Source organism: Trichechus manatus, unplaced genomic scaffold (genome assembly GCF_000243295.1).
Source record: "Trichechus manatus latirostris isolate Lorelei unplaced genomic scaffold, TriManLat1.0 scaffold00010, whole genome shotgun sequence".
Lineage (NCBI taxonomy): Eukaryota > Metazoa > Chordata > Mammalia > Sirenia > Trichechidae > Trichechus > Trichechus manatus.
In genome coordinates this window covers 31,647,598-31,667,458 of record NW_004443946.1, presented here as the reverse complement: position 1 = coordinate 31,667,458, position 19,861 = coordinate 31,647,598, and the positions used below count along the sequence as shown (strand labels likewise).

The window sequence follows — 19,861 nt, the reverse complement described above, 5'->3', positions numbered from 1 at the left end:
AGCCTGACCTGAGAACTTGGGAACAGGGTTTCTAGTCCTGAATGGGTTTCTGACCCCAGGCCAGTTCCTGAAATACTTTATGGCTCAGTAGCTTGAACTGCAAAATCAAGGAATTGGACTAGGTGATAGCTAAACATCATGCCAGAAATTTAAAAAATAAGTATTTCTTATTCTCAAGGTGCTTTATTGGTACCAAGATAACTGGGTTCTGCCATCCATCAGTCAGCTTTCACTCTATCTGAATCCCAATTCCATCAGCTATGAAGGGTATAACCTGAAGGACTGAGGAGATTAAACGAGATCAGGAATGTGAAGCACCATCTAAATTATGACGCCAACACCAGAGTAGAAAAGGCATCGAGAGGCCTATGGGAGGGTTAAACTAAAAAGCATGCCTTCCCTGCCTCTCTCCTAGTTTTCTCCTAAAGAAATCTGCTTTACCTTCATCTTCTTCTTTTTTAATCTTCCAAGAAACTACATAACTTCATCAACAGATGAATGGATACACAAAAATTTTTAGATACATACAATGGAATATTATTCACCTATAAAGAGAAATGAAGTCCTGATACATGCCACACATGGATAAACTTTGAAAATATTATGCTGAGTGAAATAAGTCAGACACAAAAAGACAACTATCGTATGATCCCACTTACATGAAGTGTCTAGAACAGGCAAGTGCATAGGGGCCAAATTTATTAGTGGTTATCAGAGGCTGGGGAGAAGAAGGAATGGGAAGATATTGTTTAAGGGGTACTGAATTTCTGTTTGAGGTGATGAAAAATTTAGAAACGTATAGTGATAATGGTTGCACAACATGGTGAACATAATAGCACCAAATTATGCTAGTAAAAATGGTTGAAATGGCAAGCGTTTTGTTACATACGTTTTACCACACACAGACACACACACACACACACTAATAACAATAATAATGCCCTGAACACCATTTTAAGTACTGTACACGTTCTTTTGGACTTTATCCTCACAACAATCTCATGAAATAGGAGTTAATATTTTCGCTATTTTACAAACAAGTAATTCGAGATTTATGTCTCTTACTATCTTCTCTCTTGCACATTTCTTCCTTTACCCTCTGTCATGTCCACAGAACTATCTGATCACCAACTAAAGGGGAGGAGCACCTACTACCAAGTAAGGACAGTACTAGAACAGATTTAAATCGGGGAGCCTTAAATACATCCTGAGAAAAATCTGTCCTCTGACTATGAGACTATAGTTATTTCTGAATGCACATCGCAAGTTTTAAGAAGCAGTTCCCCAACTGGGGCATGATCAGAAAAGCTTTTCTAGAACATCTCTCAGTCATGCGCAGTGAAGGAGGTACCACACTTCGATACACTTGCATTTCTATAACTATCTATTTTAGTATAGATTTATAACTAAAAATAATATACCACGTGAGGAAATGAAATTTAATAGATAATATTAAAAATTCAAGTTACACTGTTTTTGTGGGATAATTATTTGTTCACTCAGTACATTTTTACAGGCTTTGATCAAACTCATCAGCACTTCAAAGTATCGTTCAGTACTCTGGTTCCCAGGTAAGAAACTCAAGGCTCCTGGAATCCAAACACATTTATTTAGTGACTACAGATCCACTGATGGTTCTCAGAACACCAAATAACAACTCTACTTGAAAAAGCAGTTAGTGCTGGTGTGGGGAGGGAGGACCAGCAACAGAAATTTGGCAATTGTGTGTATTCTAGCCTGACTGTCATACATATAGGCAACATTTAAGCTGGGCCAAGGTCTAGATTAGTAAAACACGAAACCCTCAACTATAATCCAACCCCAGAAATCCAAAGCACACGGTATTATGGCAAATGACAGGAGGGTTTCCTTTAGAAATTCTGGGACAGCTTTCTGGCTCTGCCACTGCCGACATTGTACGGATAAACTCGAGGGAGAGAATAGGCAGGAAGAGAAGGAGGGCAAAAGAGAGAGAGAAACAGAGAAAGAGATTGATTTAGCCTCCAGAGAAATTAATTTTTTGTGTGTTTTTCTGTTAAAAAAAGCACAAATTGTTCATTCTTGCTTAACAAGCATATTTAATTTGAAGCCTCTGGGTTCCGATCAGATTTCAGGCAATCAATAAAGCTTCTTGCTGGGCAATAAACCACCCAGGGCTGCAATCTGTCACCCGTCTGCCCTCTGCCCAGGGCCATCCAGCTCCTCCTAAGGGCAATGATACTCACCACCACCAGCCCTCTAGCTCTGGAATCATGCAGAAAAGCCAAAACTAGCAAAGCACAGCCATTCCTGGCTGCAGCTTTTGGGGGGACCTATTGCTTTCTCTTATCAACCAAAACGCACCTAGAAATAAAATGTGCAAGTGGAAGGCTTTTGTGCATTCACCAGGAGAGGGCATCTTTACAAATATGGCAAATAATAGCAAATAGCTTTCTTGAATATGTACTACCTAAATGGAGAATCAGGAAATAAGTCTGAAATTCAAATGCTACAATTATGGCTTTTAGAGAAATGACCTTTCTGATGGTACAGAACGTGACCTTCATTGCCACAACAGCCAGAGAAAGCCAGGCAGACTGTTCAGCCATTCAAAAGTCTCGGATTCTCTGTTGGGGGGTGTGTGTGTGTGTGTTTTCCCCTCGCCTCTCTCTTTGTTACTGTTCCAGAGTGGCTGTGTACTGCCTGGGGCTAGCTTGTATGATCTGAGGCTACAGAAACAAACAAAGCCATTTAAACCCAATGTAAAAGGTTATGAAAAGGAAGGGAGAGTTAGTGAGGTCTGAGCACAGAGTGAAATACAGGCTTTCACACCAAAGGAAGGCTTAAAATTGAACATGACTTCAGGAAAAATCAATTTGCCTTTCTCTTTCTTGTCATAATTTCTCCCTGCAACATGACTCTTGCCAATTATTGAAGGGGGTATTGTTGCATAAACTCTTGCACAGTGAAGCTTATCCTACAGAGTAATCACACAATGCAGCCTCTGTGATGTCACAGTTGGTTTCTATAGCAATGAGAAAAAGGGGAAGAAGGAGAAAAGGGGGGGGGGAAAGCCATCACATGAGTGACATGACAGTCGCTTTGGTAGCAGTGGAAAGGCTACTTGCACAATCATCCTTAGCACCAGGGTCTTGGAGCTATCACTGAGAGAGGTGTGCAGTGAGTGACTGGGGCGATGAGGAGGAGAATATGAGTGTCATTGAGCTAGGTATCTTGTTCCGAAACAAAATCTTACAACGACAGCAAAAGAATCAACAAGCATGCAAGTGCAAACTTTAAAAAATAAAATTTATAAACCCATGAAACAGAAACAGAAAAGCTACAGCCTTCCTCATCTCAGTGCTCTGTGCCCCTTCCTACCTGATCTGCCATCTCGCTGGATGTCCACGTGGTACCATTCCCCATCATTGGCTTTCTTCTGAGTGGCTTTCACTTTGATGGTGCCCGAGCCCATGTCGAGCAGCAAATACAAGTTGCCGTCAAGGAGTTCCACGGCGAAGAAGTCGACTTTTGTGTTCTTCTGGCTCCGAGGATCCTTCCTCTCTTGAGGCTTGCCATGAGTGAAGAGGATCAGGCCATTCGGCTCAGTGGTGCGGAAGTCGAAGGAGATGGAGCCCATGCGCTTGGTGTTCCACTTGGGCAAACTGATGTAAGCCTCTGGGGTCTCAAAGTTGATGGGGTCCAGTGTGGCCACATTCTCACATTTGAATACAACCTCACCGTAGATTTTCATCTTGGTGTCCCCAATCCGAGCCAGGCGAGACAGCTCCAGACGAATGTCATTATTCTTATAAACAACCTGTCAAAAGCCAAACAGAAGTACCATATGAATCAATCTTGCAAACAGTAACCATCCATTGTTTACTGAGTACCCAGGAAAAAGGTCCAAGAATTGGCTTCAGTATACAACAGTCTGAAACAATATGAGAAATGCAGCACTTAAAAAACATCTGCGGAGATTTCTGGGGAGCACGTAGCCCTGAATAAGTCCTTCCATTTCTGTTATATTCCTTTTGTCTCCTTCTGGCCAATTCCTTGTGTTGTCAGAAAGTTACACAATATGAACTTACAAGTCAAATTCAATACAGATTAAGTTGCACAAAATGCCAATACTTAGGTACAAAGATACCTACTGAAGGGTCTTTAGTAAAAGACTAGATTAACCAAAATGACAATAATAGCCTGGCATGTCCTTATGATGGAATATTATGCAGTCATTAGGATGAAGTGGTGCTCTGGGTTTTGATATGACTGTGGCCCAAGTGGCATGCAATTGGTTGCTAACCCACCAGCAGCTTCACAGAAGAAAAGGCCTGGCAAACTGCTTTCATAAAGACTCCAGCCAAGAAAACCATATGGAGCAGTTCTACTCTAACACATGGGGTCGCCATGAGTCAGGAGCCAACTCAATGGCAGCCAGCAACAACAACAACACTCTCCAAGTCATATTAAGTGAAACTAGCAAGGAACAACACAGAGTGTGCATTATGCCATCATTGTGTAAAAAGGGGGGGGGTGATATGTATATAAGCTCGTATATACATAAAACCATAAAATTGCCTCTGGGGAGTGGATTGTGTATTTAATATTCAGAAGTGGGAGGGAGACTTCCTTTTCATAGCACCCTCTTGCATTATTTGATTTTTTTTAACAATATGATTATATTGTTTTAAAAAATGACTGTATGTTAAGAATTAGTGGAGAAGGGGACTTTTTTTGGTATATTTCATGTGCTTTCTATATGCATAGAGTGGAAAAATGAGACACCCTAAAACATTAAAAAAAAATGTTATGACTTTCTAAATCTAGTATAATCCGTATAAAAAGAGACATTAATTCTGTTCCCCAAAATTAGAATTTCAAAAAGGTTTTGCTGTTATTAGAACTGAATTTTCATGTAGCGCCCTGAGATGGATCTCAATCCTCTGATCTGTGGGTAATGTCACATCCATACAAAAAGAGTGTAGAAAACAAATAGAAGGGAAGGGGCTAACATTTGAGTTTTGGCTCTGCCGACCACTTTGCGATGTCCTTTACTTTATTGTACCCAAATTTTGTCAAAGTTAGGACTCAGATTTAGGTTTGAATCCCACATCCACCACTTACAAGCTGTGTGACCATGACACAGTTATATAACTTCTCTGAGCCTATTTCCTCTTCTGAAAATGAGAATAATAGGAGTAACTTATTTTGTAAGGATTAAACAAGTTAATATACATAAAGTACTTAGAGACAGCACGTAGCAAGGGCAAAAACAGTCTCGGCTATCTTGAGGGTTGTTGTTGTTAATTACCTTTCATTTTTTCCACAGCCCTGAGAACGTTGTATTACCATCTCCATTTTCAGTAATACAACAAGACTTAAGGGCTGAAATAAGTCTTTCAATCCATATCAGTGACAGAAAGTTAGTTGGATGGAACATTCCAGTCCATATCATTTAATCCCGAACATCCAACTGTAGAAGTATCTTCCCTCTTTTCACCACCATCAGGAGAGAATCAAGCAGAGCTGGTTGCCTTTTAATAGTAATTACAAGAGTGGTATATAACTAATGATCAAGCATTGGAAATGTTCTACCTAATATGTAACCTTGACCATGGGCCTGACCATAGTCAATGACACTAAAAATACTAACGATATTAACATTTATTAAGCACTTACTATATGCCGGAGCCCTAGTGGTGCAATGGTTAAGAGCTACAGCTGCTCACCAAAAGGTCTGCAATTGGAATCCACCAACCGCTCCTTGGAAATCCTATGGAATAGTTATACTCTTTCCTATAGGGTCACTGTGAGTGGGAATCAACTTGAGTGCAATGAGATCTTTATTTTTTTTTTTTTTTTTTCCCTTCCATAAATGATTACTGATTTTACCAAGTGTTATTTTTTTATCTGTTGGGATGAGATCTTTATTTTTTTTTTTTTTTTTTTTTCCAGTTTTTACTATGTGCCAGGCACTGTGCTAAAGACTTAATGCCCGTCATCCCATCAGATTCTGACAACACCCGTTTGAAATAACTACCATCATTCCTCCACTTTACTGATACAGAAACGGACACAGAGACACATTAAGGCACCAGCCCACAGGCACACAGCTGGCAGGTGGCAGAGCAGGACTTGAACCCAGGCAGTTTGACTCTAGAGCCCATGTGCTTTACCACTGTAGATGCTTTTAACCATGTTCCATTAGCTCACCTCTAACACTATGTGAAAAGTCATGCATGTTCACCTTCCTAGGTTCTACCAGTTCAAAAGCTGAATTTCTCATCTTAGCTCTACTGGACTGACAACATGCGAAAGGGAAATACAGCAGGATCCTTAGGCAATCACTCAAGTGAGTGAACCAGAAAGAAACAATAAACGGTTAATGACTGGCAACTCCTCTATTCCCAACTCCATTATTATGCCTCAGCAAGTGAGATCTCTGTGTCATAACCAAACTTTGGCTTCCCCTGCATTTGGGTTAAGTGCCTATACTTGAACTCCTTGTAAAGGTTAATTATTAATGTATAAAAATAGCTCATCCCAAAGAGATAGACAGACTCTGAGCTCCATTGAACAGTACATGAAAAGAGCTCAGGCATCCCTACAGGAGGCCAGAGGCAAAAGGAAAAAAAGAAAAGAAAAAAGGCCTTTCAAAGGGATGCAGGTGCCTGTGAAAAGGAACGCTTTCGTGAGAGGCTACTTAGCCAAGACTGGGTGGAAGGTGAATAACTCAAACAGATTTCTAAGATGGGCAGGACAAGCAGAGCCAGGAAGAAGCCAAATAGAGGTAACCAGGCTTTTCTCAAAGGCTGGTCAAAGGTGAGCTCTTGTCTACTCCATAGCCCTGAAACTACTTACCTATTCACATGGAGTTCCCACTATGGTGAAAAAAGCTGACACCTTTCTCACTGACAGTTGGGCAACCTCGCTGAGTCCCATTTTATTCATTTGTATGAGTGGGAGTCTTAATCCGTGTTTAGTCTTAATACCTGTTTTATAAACCGCCCCCCTTAATCCTCCAGGGCTGTTGCCAAAATCAAATGGGATTTTATATATGATAGGACATAGTTCTAAATGGGTACACAAACCCAGGAAGAAATAATAATGTAGCATTATTGGGGTGTTGTCTGAAACTGACAGGGGCTTGAACTGAGGATCTTTTACCAAGAAGAAAGGGACAGAGGACAAATGTCTTGGGTGATACTCCAAGGAGAAGCTGCGTTGCTGGTATTCTTTCCTTCTCCCTGCCCCACCAAGGGTTCAGATATACTCCCCTATTCCACTCATCCTATGTGATGGGGGCAGGGGAGGGGACCACAGCATGGCCAGGTAGAACTGTACAGGCCTTGGGTAGGGCATGGAGGTAGGAACACTGATGGACTACCTTACAGGGGAAATTAGTTTCTGGCACAGTGTTTTCCATACAATCAGACTCTCAACCAAACAAATGTCCCTGACTGGCTGACTGAACTAGGAAGAGATGTGGCATCGAGTGACAGAAAGCAGCCTTAGCTGGCAGGTCACCCCAACAAGGAGCAATTAAAGACAAAGTAGAAAATGCTCCCTGTGGACAGAGATGTCACACAGGCTGAGAGCAGAGAAGCAGAGTCACAAAGACTGACAAGCTGGCCTTGCTACCTTACCCATGGCCTTGGGAAGACTGCTGTTTGAACTTGCATTTCATACTAGGAGTCCAGATAGTAAAAGTGTTAAGGCAGCGTCTCTGAGGGACTCAGAGTAAACACATGTGCATCCATCCATAAACCACGATACAAGCAGAGACACGTAGGTGCAATACCAGGAGTAAGGCAAGCTATGGGAGCCGGAAAAATATAATAAAAATAGTTACCACTATTGAGAGCCTACCATGTACCAGGCACATTAAAAACATTATTTTATATCATCTACAATAAGCAAGTGAAATAGGTGGTGTTAGTCCTGTTTTACAGAAATGAGGCTCCGAGGGGATAAGTACTTACCCAAGACCACAGAGCCAGCTAAGGGCATCATTATACCTTGAACCCAGAACTCTCTGACTGCACTGAGGAAAGTAGTTATGCTCTAGGGATGGCAGTTCCAGGCTCTCCCATAGCACATGTCCACCCATAAAACAGAAACCCTTTACTCCAGAACAAAAACTACACAAAGCTCTATCCTGGTGTGCAAAGCCCTCCACAGCTGGTGCTGACTTATGGTCCTCTGTAATGGACACCTACTCCTCCCCACCCAGGAGTCTCCTCAACGGCCTCTGCATGGCCCCAGGTGTTAGTATGTCTGCATTTTTGCTCTTCCACATTTTCCGGGTTACAGTGCCTTCCTCTTTACTCCAACCTCTTTTAATGGTACTCCTCTGCCAAGATCTACATCCAAACCCACTCCAGGCCCTCCCTGGCTACTATGATCCTTGCTAATCACCACCAGTTGTGCCCAGTCTCTTCAGACTCATGGTGACCTCATGTGTGTCAGAGTAGAACTGCGCTCCATGGGGTATTCAATGGCTGTGATCTAGCGCAAGTGGATAGTCAGGTCTTTCTTTCACGGCACCGCTGGGTGGATTCGAACCACCAACCTTTGGTTAGTAGCTGAGTGTTTATTCATTTGCACCAGCTAGGGCCTCCTGCTAATCATTACCACTTGATAGAATTCAAATACTTATATTGCCTGCACAGAAGAAAGTTGGCTGACCTGTCACACAAACCACTCACACTACCTGGGGAAAGAGAGACAATCCTAACCCTGCAGCCCCACATAATGCACCTTTTACGTTTGACTCTTCCATGGTACTTGAGTTACATGGCAGGTCCACGAGAATGAATCTAAGGGTTACAGACAGTCCCAGCTCAGAGAAGTATTTCCTGTCATCCTTCCTCCTTTGTATCCTAGGCCACCCTGTTCTCAGCTTCCTGAGAACTTGCCTTTATGTGTTCTGTTGTAAATGCCATGTCCCTGTGCACTCCAGCAAGGGAACTAAGAGGAATGAAGGCGTGTGGGCATGTGCCTGGCAGTGCCCAGATGGCATCTTGGCACTATTTCTCCTGGTCTTTCTTTTCTCTTATTTTTAAAGCATCGTTAATCATCTGCGGATCTAAATATAGGACAATTTCAATACTACTACCAGGTCAGCTTTGAAGACTAGATCATGTATAGGTCCATGACTTGACAACTGAGCCCCATTGCTCTGATTCAAGTCAGTAGTGGATGTTTGAAGGTAAAGACTAGAGGGTATTCCCTGAAGCATCTACACTGGACAAAACATAATAGCGGAGAAGCCAGTGTCAGGGCGTCTGGAGTGTGGAAGAAGTGTTGAATATAAATCCCAATAATGTCTTTCAACCTTATACCTGTTTGTGGAACAATTTACTCTGAACCTGCAAAAGACAGAGATATATTTAACCCTCACCAAACTTAATCCTTTGACAATAAGCTACCAGTGAAATGAGTTTTGTTTTTTTTTCTTTCTTCAGCTTCCAGAACGGTGTAACTTCTAGAAAGCACTTTTGGGCTAATCTTATTATGGTGTAGCATTCCTCCTCAGGGTAAGAAAATGTGTAAGAAGCATTGTGAAAGAATCTTGCTTCTGGGGTTTCCACAGAATCACACATCCTACTGTCTCCACCCTACTTCCCATCCTGTCCTCTGGCAACCGATGACTCTGATCGGCTGTGATTTCTACCTCCTCTAAACTGTCTGTTCCACACATTTGTCACTTAAAACACCCAACCTTGTTATCTTTGAATGAGTACAAGCCTTGTCTTTTCAATAAATCCAAACACCTTATTAGCAAAAAAATATGCAATACACTTTTAAAATTAGAAAAAGCACCTAGCTGTATAGGTACTCGAGAAAGGCTCATATCTTCATTAAATTAGATGCTGGACTCAAGTCACAGTATAGGGCGGTTGTTAAGATCATGCACTTTGGAGATGAACTAACCAGGGTATGAGTCCTGCTCCACTGCTAACTAGTTATATGACCTTGAGCAAATTACTTAACTTGTCTCAGTGTAGATCCCTCAACTATACAGTAGAGATAACATATATTATTTCACGGGTGTAGGAAATATATGAGATGATATTGTCATATAATAAAGTACTTTCCACACTTCCTGGCCCTTCACAAGTACTTGATAAAGGGTAGTTACTATTATTATGCTATTTTCTGTGAAAAGCCAGACTAAAGAAAGCAACAGGCAGTATAGCCTGGCATGGGGTCATTGGAAAGGAAAGATACCCTCTGAGTATGCATCCTAAGGGCAGTCATTAGCTCAAGAGACAGGACTGAAAATAATGACAGACTCTGGATTTAAGAAACTCTGAAATATATATATATTTAACATATATATAAACCAGAAACCCATTGCCATCGAGTGGATTCCGACTCATAGCTATACATATATATGTGTATATATATGTGTGCGTGTGTGTATGTGTACATATGTACATATACATACATATAGACATCTATATACATATATACATAAGATAAAACCAAACCAGTTGCTTTGAAGTAGATTCTGACTCATGGTGACCCCATGTGTCTCAGAGTAGAACTATACTCCATAAGGTTTCAATGGCTATGATCTTTACACCAGGGCTTTCTTTCAAGGCACCTCTGGGTGGATTCAAACCGCCAACCTTTCAGTTAATAGCTGAGCACTTAACCATTTGTGCCACTCAGGGTCTCCTACGTATATATGTATATACACATATATATCTGCTTAATGGCTATTTCTTCTCTCTCTCTCTCATATGTGCACACACACACCATACACTTGCACAGATCTGTGATTCATTACCATTGACATCATTTTCCACCACTGTCTACCACTGAACAGACTCCAACAGTGAAGTCTAAGCACAAATGCGGCAGCAGATGGTCCTCTTAGCTTCCAAAGTCAGAAGAACCTAAATATTTGGCATGGCCAGAGCCACATCTGCATCTATGATCTTGCTAATAAAGGTCAGTAAACTAACTCTGCCCGCTGAGATACAGCTGACATCCAGCCTGGGGTTCAAAGTCCCAACTGCTACATGCCATGGATACCACCATTTTCATGCTTTATATTTTGTTAACAGTGGTCAGGATCTGCCAAAGATAAAAACTAAGCACCAGAAACAGAAGAATGGGAACTGAATTTCAGACTTGCAAGGCAGGAGCCAGAAAATGTCTAAGTTTTAGAGCTCATAATAAAGGTCAAAAGGAGACTCTAGCTAAAATGAAACCAACAGTATAATATTGGCAATTAATTCAATTTTTAAAATGTTGTGTAATCCAACACTCTCTGTGTCAAACAAAACATGTCTGCAAGCGAGATCTCACCACAGGTCACCAGTTTGCAATCTCTGATATCTAGTCCCATTTGTAAGAGAGTGGCTAAGGAAAGATAAAAGGGATATAAGACAAGCAGAAAATGTAGATAAACTAATAATGAATGAGCAAAATCAGACCTTACCTCACTTTGAAGAAAGCCATTCAGTTACCTGGCATGCAGGCAGGCCAGCTAAAGAGAGAGAGCTATGGGCCAGCCAGTTACTCAGCCCTCATGAATCAAAGGGCCACAGGTGCTAGCCCAAGAGCCTTTGGTAATAGTGCAAGCGATTACCACTTATGCCCAAGGCTCAGGCTTAAACATTTGTTTGTCTAATGGGTTCTTTGTGAAAAGGAAAGAACAGATAGGATTATGCCTAGTTACAGATGGGCTCTAAGACGCTGAGAAAGATTTCCAACCCTTCGCATGATCACAATTTTATTCTCAAGAAGATCAGCTAAGAAGACTGATCAAGTATGTTGTTGTTATTGTTAGGTGCCGTTGAATCGGTTTTGACTCATATCGACCCTATGTTCAATAGAACAAAACACTGCCTAGTTCTGCTCCATCCTCATAATTATTGTTATGCTCAAACCCATTGTTGCAGCCACTGCATCAATCCATCTCGTTGAGGGTCTTTCTCTTTTTCACTGACCCTCTACTTTACCAAGCATAATGTCCTTCTCCAGGGACTGGTCCCTCCTGATAACATGTCCAAAGTATGTGACACAAAGTCTCGCCATCCCTGCTTCTAAGAAGCATTCTAATCAAGCATAGAATTCCCATAGAATTAATTTTCAGTAATCAAGCATCTGGGATATTTAGGCTACTGTAAAGCCTCAGTTTACCGCAAGGGATTAGACTTGCCAATTCAAGTTTTATAATTTTCCCATAATCTACCAAGCCTCTACTAAGTTAATGAAGCAAGACCTTGACATAGACAGACCCAGGCAGAGAAACAGGATGCGAACTTGCATGTATGGGCCATGGTTTTGCAAGATAGGCTTGGTAAATCAGTAGTGAAAAACAAACAAACAAAAAAAAGTTTCTAGTTGACAGCTGATACTTTCAACTACATCTGAACAAAAACTCCCCCATCTCTTAAAGCCAGGTCAGCAAATAACTGCCTCTACTCCCTCCTGAAAGATAGCATTCATTATTAAATGATGTCATTCTATTTGACTCCCTTTTCCATTGAATCCAGTTGGGGCTTCAGGATTCTTCCCAACTGCTCCAGGAAGTTGCCACCAATCAATGAGAAGCAGAACTTGAAGTGAACCTATTCTCTACTCTTGTTATCCTCTAACACAAAAGCCAACTTAATATAAATTGACTAGCTCTACTAGAATGTTCTAGGTCCCTGGGTGGCACTAACGGTTTGCTCTTGACTACTAACCCAAAGGTTGGTGGTTCAATCCCACCCAGCAGTGCCATAGAAGAAAGGCCTAGCGATCTACTTCCATAAATATTACAGCCAAGAAAACCCTATAGAGCAGTTCTACTCTGTAACACATGGGGTCACCATAAGTCAAAATTTGCTCAGTGACAATGGGTATACTATAATATTACAAAACAAATGTCCCAAATAAGTATATTAGGTAACACTATACATTTAGCTCTAGGCCATGGAAGATATAAGGACCATAAGACATAATCCTTGCCACTAGCATGCTCAGAGAATGTTAAAAAAAAAAAAAAGACTGCCATCGAGTTGATTCCAACTCTTAGCAACCCTATAGGACAAAGTAGAACTGTACCATAGGGTTTCCTAGGCTGTAATCTTTATAGAAGCAAATTACCACATCTTTCTCCTGAGGAGTGGCTGGTGGGTTTGAACCACCAACCTTTTGGTTAGCACCTAAGCACTTAGCAACTGTGCCATCAGATGCTTAAAAGAGGAATATATTTTTGATCTGAATTGGATGAGATATATTTGTCATCCCAATTAATGTATAGGAACCTGTAATCAGAAACCTGACTCAGATTGTATTTCTCCTTTCTCTGCTTTCTAAGAATGTCACTGTTAGGATGCTCTAAACTGTGAGCTTTATAATGACAGAGGGTGTGTTCTGATTTGGGAACCAATGCATCCCCAGTGTTTAGCAAAGTGCCAGGCACATAGTTGGCTCAATAAATAACACTCTAACTTCCTGCATTTCCTTATATACTAAACATACCTAACCAGTGAAAGCTTACACTTGCTTCTGTCTTAGAATATTTGATGAGGACACCAACCTGACTAGAGTGAAAGTTACATGAAACAAAGCAGAGGAAATAAGATCAGATAAGTAGGTGATATCTGATTATGAAAAGCTCTAAAAATACAGACATTAGGCAATTGGGAAAAAAAGGAGCCATTAGAATAGAAAGGAAGCCTCTATTAGTTTGATTAGACAAGTGACAAAATTTTAAAGGGTACCTTCCTGAATCACTAAGAATCTACTGATATTTTTATTCTGGGAGCTGGAAGTGACTGCAATCATGTTACTGTTTTCCCTGGAGTGAACATGTCATGCTTAAACCTTCAATGGCTCCCCATTAACTTCAGAATAAAATACAAACTTTTAAGCATTACATAAAAGGTTGTTCCTGATCTAGTGTCTGTCCCACTGTCACCAGCCTTGCCAAAGTTCTGCACTTCCTTCATTAACCATCCCCAAGAGAACCTTCCCTGGATTTTCTATCTGGATAACTACTACCTACCATTTGAGGGACAGTTCAGGCATCACATCCTTTGGCAAGCCTACTCCACTCGACCCCAGCTGACTTCTCCTTTCTGCTCCTATGATGTTGTGCTCTAATTACTATCGTTGTATTTATCATGTATTTATCTCCGCCAGTATACAGGGAGCTTCGCAAGTGGAGGAAACTGTGTCCTTCCACTTTGTGTCTCCCAGTGCTTGACACAAAGTCAGTACATATTTGCAGCAGAAGTAAAAGAGTGGGAATAAAGAATAGCAAGGAAGACAAGAAAGGCTATTTTCTGATGCTTTTAAGCCAATCAGGACTATAATGCAGAAAGAAGGTGCTATGCTTATCCTTGCTGACAATAAGTGATAAAATGGACAGATAGAAAGATAAAGAATCCCAGACGCTTAAAAGGACTTTGATGGGACCACTGAATATTTAGTTGCGTTTTCCACAATGTGTATTCTTATGAAATGTGCTTGCATTTTTAAGGCAATCTATATGCAAAGTTCTGCACCCTAGAATGGCAGCTGTCATTAGTTTATGTGTCTTGCCAGAATACCAACAGAAGAAGTATTTTTAAAAAATCAAGAATTATAGAAGGGTCCTCTAAAAAAATTACCTAGCAAAGTTCAGCACCAACATGTTTTACACTCTGGAGCATGCCAAGGAACTACCGTATACCTTTTATATGACAATGTAGATTGGGCTTGCCATAGACAGCACTTAAAGATTTTGAAACAGTACCTCAGAACCTTTATTCTCTGTACTCAGAATCAAAAAGCCAAAAATGAATCCCTAACAATGAAGCCTTTGGCTGTAACTAGTGACTTCTGGCTGCCACCAGCTTCCCTGAAAGGAGATAGATGACAATAGGAATGCCAAACAGCTTCTGGAGAAACAGCATGTGAAAATCCCAAAAGCAGAAGATAGGGGGAACATACTATAAAAAGACTCAATTAAACAGAGCCTTCAAGAATTCTAGCATAGTTGGCTGCAAACAATAAGAGCATATAGGGCAAGCCAAGTACTCTGAGCAGCCTAGAAGACAGAGCAGTGAGTCAGAACCATGGACAGTGACAGGTCATACAATGACAAATCAAAACCAAACCAAACTCGTTGCTGTTGAGTTGATTCCAACTCAGAGAGACCCTATAGGGCAGAGTAGAACTACCCCAAAGGATTTCTAAGCAGCGGCTGGTAGACTCAAACTGCCCATCTTTTGGTTAACAGCCAAGCTCTTAACTACTGTGTCACCAGGGCTGGTGCTAACCAATTGTTAAGTTCCAGGCGAACTCTGGGACTAAGATGGCAATTTCACACAGGGACTTTGCAGTGGATCCTCTCACAATATGAACCCCACTCATTCATACAAAGTACACGTGGATCAGAGCTGTATGTCTTCCTGATGGCCAAGCAAATTCTAATGATGGAGCTCTGCCTGTCAGAAGCAATTACAAACTATCTCCTGCCTGGCCTGCTAAGCAGCTCTGCTTCTAGCCTAATGAAGGCCCTAATCAGATGGTCTTCCAGAATGGCCCAAAGAGCCCCTCTGCAGAGGTAGGGAAAGTGATAGGAAGAACATGCCAAGCTGGGAGGTAACTGATAACAGAATCATTTCCAGTCTGGTGCAGAAGACGGCAAATAAGAGTGGGGTTCAAACTGACAATAATACAAACAGAAATGTTAAGACTCATATTAAAAATTTTATGAACAGTCTTCTTTAGTTTTTGTTAACTTCAAGGTAAAGAGACGTTCAACAAAGAAGAACCCCCCTTCTTTCTTGGGGTTTCCTTTGAAGATGATGATACTTAATTCCAATGCTTATACCTATGGCTTTATATTACCTTTAGTAATCTGCAGACACCTAGATAACCACTAGATGTCCCTTATGCCATGTAAAACCAACCTGAAATTAATTTCACTACTAGTTATACAAATCACATTTAAAAATAGCTTTTCTAAGCCTTGGATCTCAGGATCAACTATAATTTCTACTATGACTCACTCCTTCTCTTTATTTATATTGTGCCCATTTCTATAGTATTTAAAGTCTCTTACCATTATATACCAAATTACAGACAGAGAATAAGAAACTATTATGAATTATTTTATATTTATATAAGAGAAGAGGTAGAAATAATAGAGAAATAGGCAGAGAACAATATCGGAGGAAAGAGATATAGGGTGTCTAAACCAAACCAAAATCAAACCCATTATCTGTCGAGTTCTACTCTGACATACATGGGGTTGCCATGAGTAGGAATTGACTCAATAGCAACTGGTTTGGTTTTTTTGTTTGTTTGTTTATCTAGGATACTAGGTAGGTGTCTTAGTTATCTAATGCTGTTATAACAGAAATACCACAAGTGGATGTCTTCAACAAACAGAAGTTTATTCTCTCACACTCTAGTAGGCTAGAAGTCCAAATTCAGGGCATCAGCTCCAGGGGAAGGCTTTCATCAATTTTCCCCTGGACTAGGAGCTTCTTAGAGCAGGGATCCTGGGTTCAAAGGACATGCTCTGCTCCTGGCACTACATTCTTTGTGGTATGAGGTCCCCATGTCTCTCTGCTCGCTTTCTCTCTTTTAAATCTCAAAAGAGATAGACATAAAACACAACCTAATCTTGTAGATTGAGTCTTGCCTCATTAACATAACTGTCACTAATCCCACCTCATTAACATCATAGAGGTAGGATTTACAACACATAGGAAAATCACATCAGATGACAAAATTGTGGACAATCACACAATACTGGGAATCATGGACTAGTCAAGTTGACACGCATTTTTTGGGGGGACACAATTCAATCCATAACAGTAGACAAGTGTGCTGTGCTGTGATCAGTTAGCAAGGGGTGTGGGAGTGAGCAATGGCAGCTCTCATGATATGTATTTTTAGAGCCTGAGTTAAGCCCCTATCTCTAAGCCCTCCAGACCTGGGGGAGCTGTAGGTGGGGGTGGTAGTGCTAATGGTAATAGTAGTAGAAATAGCAATAGTAACCTTAATGGAGGGCTTTCTGTGGGCCAGGCCTTGTTCTTAGTGCTTCACATATAATAATCACTTAATCCTGACGTGACAAAGATGTAACCAAGACACAACACTACATTTGAGAGTAAAAGAAGACACTATCAATAATTCCATCTGGACAACATATGTAACACAGAAACTACATTTGAAGAGGCAGCATAACATACAGTTAAGAGCTCATATTGACATACTGTTTTCGTTTTGTTTGTTAGGTGCCATCAACTCAGTTTCAACTCATAGCAACCCTATGTACGACAGAACGAAACACTGCCCAGTCCTGTGCCATCCTCACAATTGTTGCTATGTTTGAGCCCATTGTTGCAGCCACTGTGTCAAGGGCACATATGCTGAAGCCAAACTAGGTTCAAATCATTGCTGTGCAACTCAGGCAAGTTACTTAATCTCTTTACACCTCAGTTTCCTCATCTTTGAAGTAGGATAATAATAGCATACTTAGCTCATAGGGTTGTTGTAAAAATTAAAAGACTGCATATATGTGCAGTGGTGAGAGGGCAGAGTGTGGTTCAGTGGTAGAATCCTTGTCTTCAATGTGGGAGACCCTGGTTTGATTCCCGGCCAATTCACCTCATGCACAGCCATGATGCTGAATGGAGCCCTGGTAGTACAGTGGTTAAAAGCTCAGTAGCTAATCAAAAACCTGGCAGTCCAAATTCACCAGCCACTCCTTGGAAATCCTATGGGGCAGTTCTACTCTGTCCTATAGGGTCACTCTGAGTCAGAATCAACAGACAGCAATGAGTTTTCTTTTTATGATACTAAGCGGGTCTTAGCAGAGCTTCCAGATGAAGACATACTAGGAAGAAAGGCCTGATGATCTACTTCTGAAAATCAGCCAACAAAAAAAAACTATAAATCACAGCAGTCTGATCCTCAACTGATCGTGGGGATGGCACAGAACTGGGTAGCGTTTTGTTCTGTTGTGCATAGAGTCTCTACAAGTGGGGTGCCGACTCAACAGCACCTAACAACAATAACAAAGTGCTTAGAACAGCTCCTGGCATGATGTAAATGTTGATTACTCTTATCCTCATTTTACAGAAGAGGAAACTGGGGCTCAGAGAGTTTAATACCTGCCTAAGGTCTCACAGCTATTAAGTACAAGTAGTGGAGACAGAATGAAAATGTAGGCAAATCTGGCCTCAGAGACTGTAAGCTGAAAAACTAGTATCCTGTCTTTCTACAAAAGAAGAGAAGCTGAAGATTCTTTAGGATTCTTCCTCTTATTCAACTTCCCCCAGCTAGCTGGATTATAAAAGAAATCACTAGAAAAGTGAGTCCCTCCTGTCTACCTGTGGGTTAGGCCAGCAGCTTATGGTCAAGTGGGCTTAGGGAAGCATGTTTAGGAACAGCTGTCAAAGCCCCAAGGAAGAGCTCTCCTGGAAACCATGTCCTCCTTAGGCCATATGAGAGAGATGGAAAGGGGGTGTAGGGAGCCAGAGAGTGATTGAACCCCAAGCTCAACTACCTCAGTTCTTCTCTAATTCAAAAATTAGTGAACTGCCTGCTCTGGCCCTGTATGGCATGGCCCACTGGAGAGCTCATCCCCTCCCTTGGCCCTTCCCTAATCTCAATCCCCCTCCCAGTCACCATTCAGATCCATTGTTGACTCTTCTGATGAGACAGATGGCAGGAAAGTGAGTGGCAGGCCAGCCAAGCACACCTGTTCATTCCCTCCACACCGGCCCACACTCTACCACAACAGGGCCAGATGGCAGGAACTGGCTGCCACTGCTTCCTTGCCCAGAACTCAGACCAGCTCTTCTAGTTTCTTATCAGCTCCTCAATAAGTATTAATTAATGGCTAATTTTCATAATGAGAGCTGGGAATGTTGCCATACCTGCCTGTTCAATGGCATTAGACTGACCTAAATCAGCCCCTTCCTGACAGCAGCCCCCGGCTGCTTTTAACTGGGTCATCAGTTTGGAAGCTGTTTACTCACGCAGCGTGTCTGTAAGCAAACCAAATTCCTAGAAGATCAAGCACTTTGAATCTTCAAAAGGGAAAGACATCTGTCTCTGTAGTAGGCTGAGTAATATTCCCCCAAAGAGATCAAGTCTTTATCCCTGGAACCTTAATGTTACCTTATTTGGAAAAAAGATCTTTGCAGATGTGATTAAGGATCTTGAGACAAGGAGATTGTACTGGAATATCCAGGTGGGCCCTAAATACAATTGCACGTATCCTTATATGAACAGGAGCCCTGGTGGTGCATTGGTTAAGTACTTGACTGCTAACCAAAAGGTAGGTGGTTCGAATCCACCAGCTGCTCCAGGGGAGAAAGATGTGGCAGTCTGCTTCCATAAAGATTACAGCCTTGGAACCCTGTGGGGCAGTTCTACTCTGTCCTATAAGGTCACTATGAGTAGGAATCGACTCGATGGCAATGGGTATTTTCTGTTTGTTTGTTTAATATGATCAAGGCAGAGGGAGATTAGACACACACAGAGAGAGAGAGAGAGGAGAAGGCAATGTGAAGGTGGAGGCAAAGATCAGAGTGATGTGGCCATAAGCCAAGAAATGTCAACAGCCACCAAAGGCTGGAAGAGGCAAGGAACAGATAATGTTCCTGCTGGCACCTAGATTAGAGCCCAGCAGAACTAATTTGGAACTACTGGCCCTCAGAATTGTGAGAGAATACATTTCTCTTGTTTTAAGCCACAACATTTGTGGTAATTTGTTAGCGTTTGACTCATAATAAATCCCCAGGACAAAGTCTTCCTCCTTTGAGGCTTGCCAAGCAGGGACAGCCCAGTTTAGGGAGGAGGAACCAAATAAGAATGGAAAATTAGTCAGGCCTATAATACCAGCGATCCATTCCTAGTATAT

At 41.5% G+C, this 19,861-nt stretch overlaps 1 protein-coding gene across 1 annotated transcript in view; it reads right to left on the bottom strand.

The window, feature by feature from the left end:
* Positions 1 to 19,861, bottom strand: part of NRXN3 (neurexin 3) — a 1,723,724-nt gene that overhangs the window by 1,203,315 nt on the left and 500,548 nt on the right. Inside the window, exon 6 of the mRNA XM_023726412.1 lies at positions 3,361 to 3,799. Coding sequence (XP_023582180.1) covers positions 3,361 to 3,799 — 439 coding nt within the window. The remainder of the gene's footprint in view (positions 1 to 3,360; positions 3,800 to 19,861) is intronic.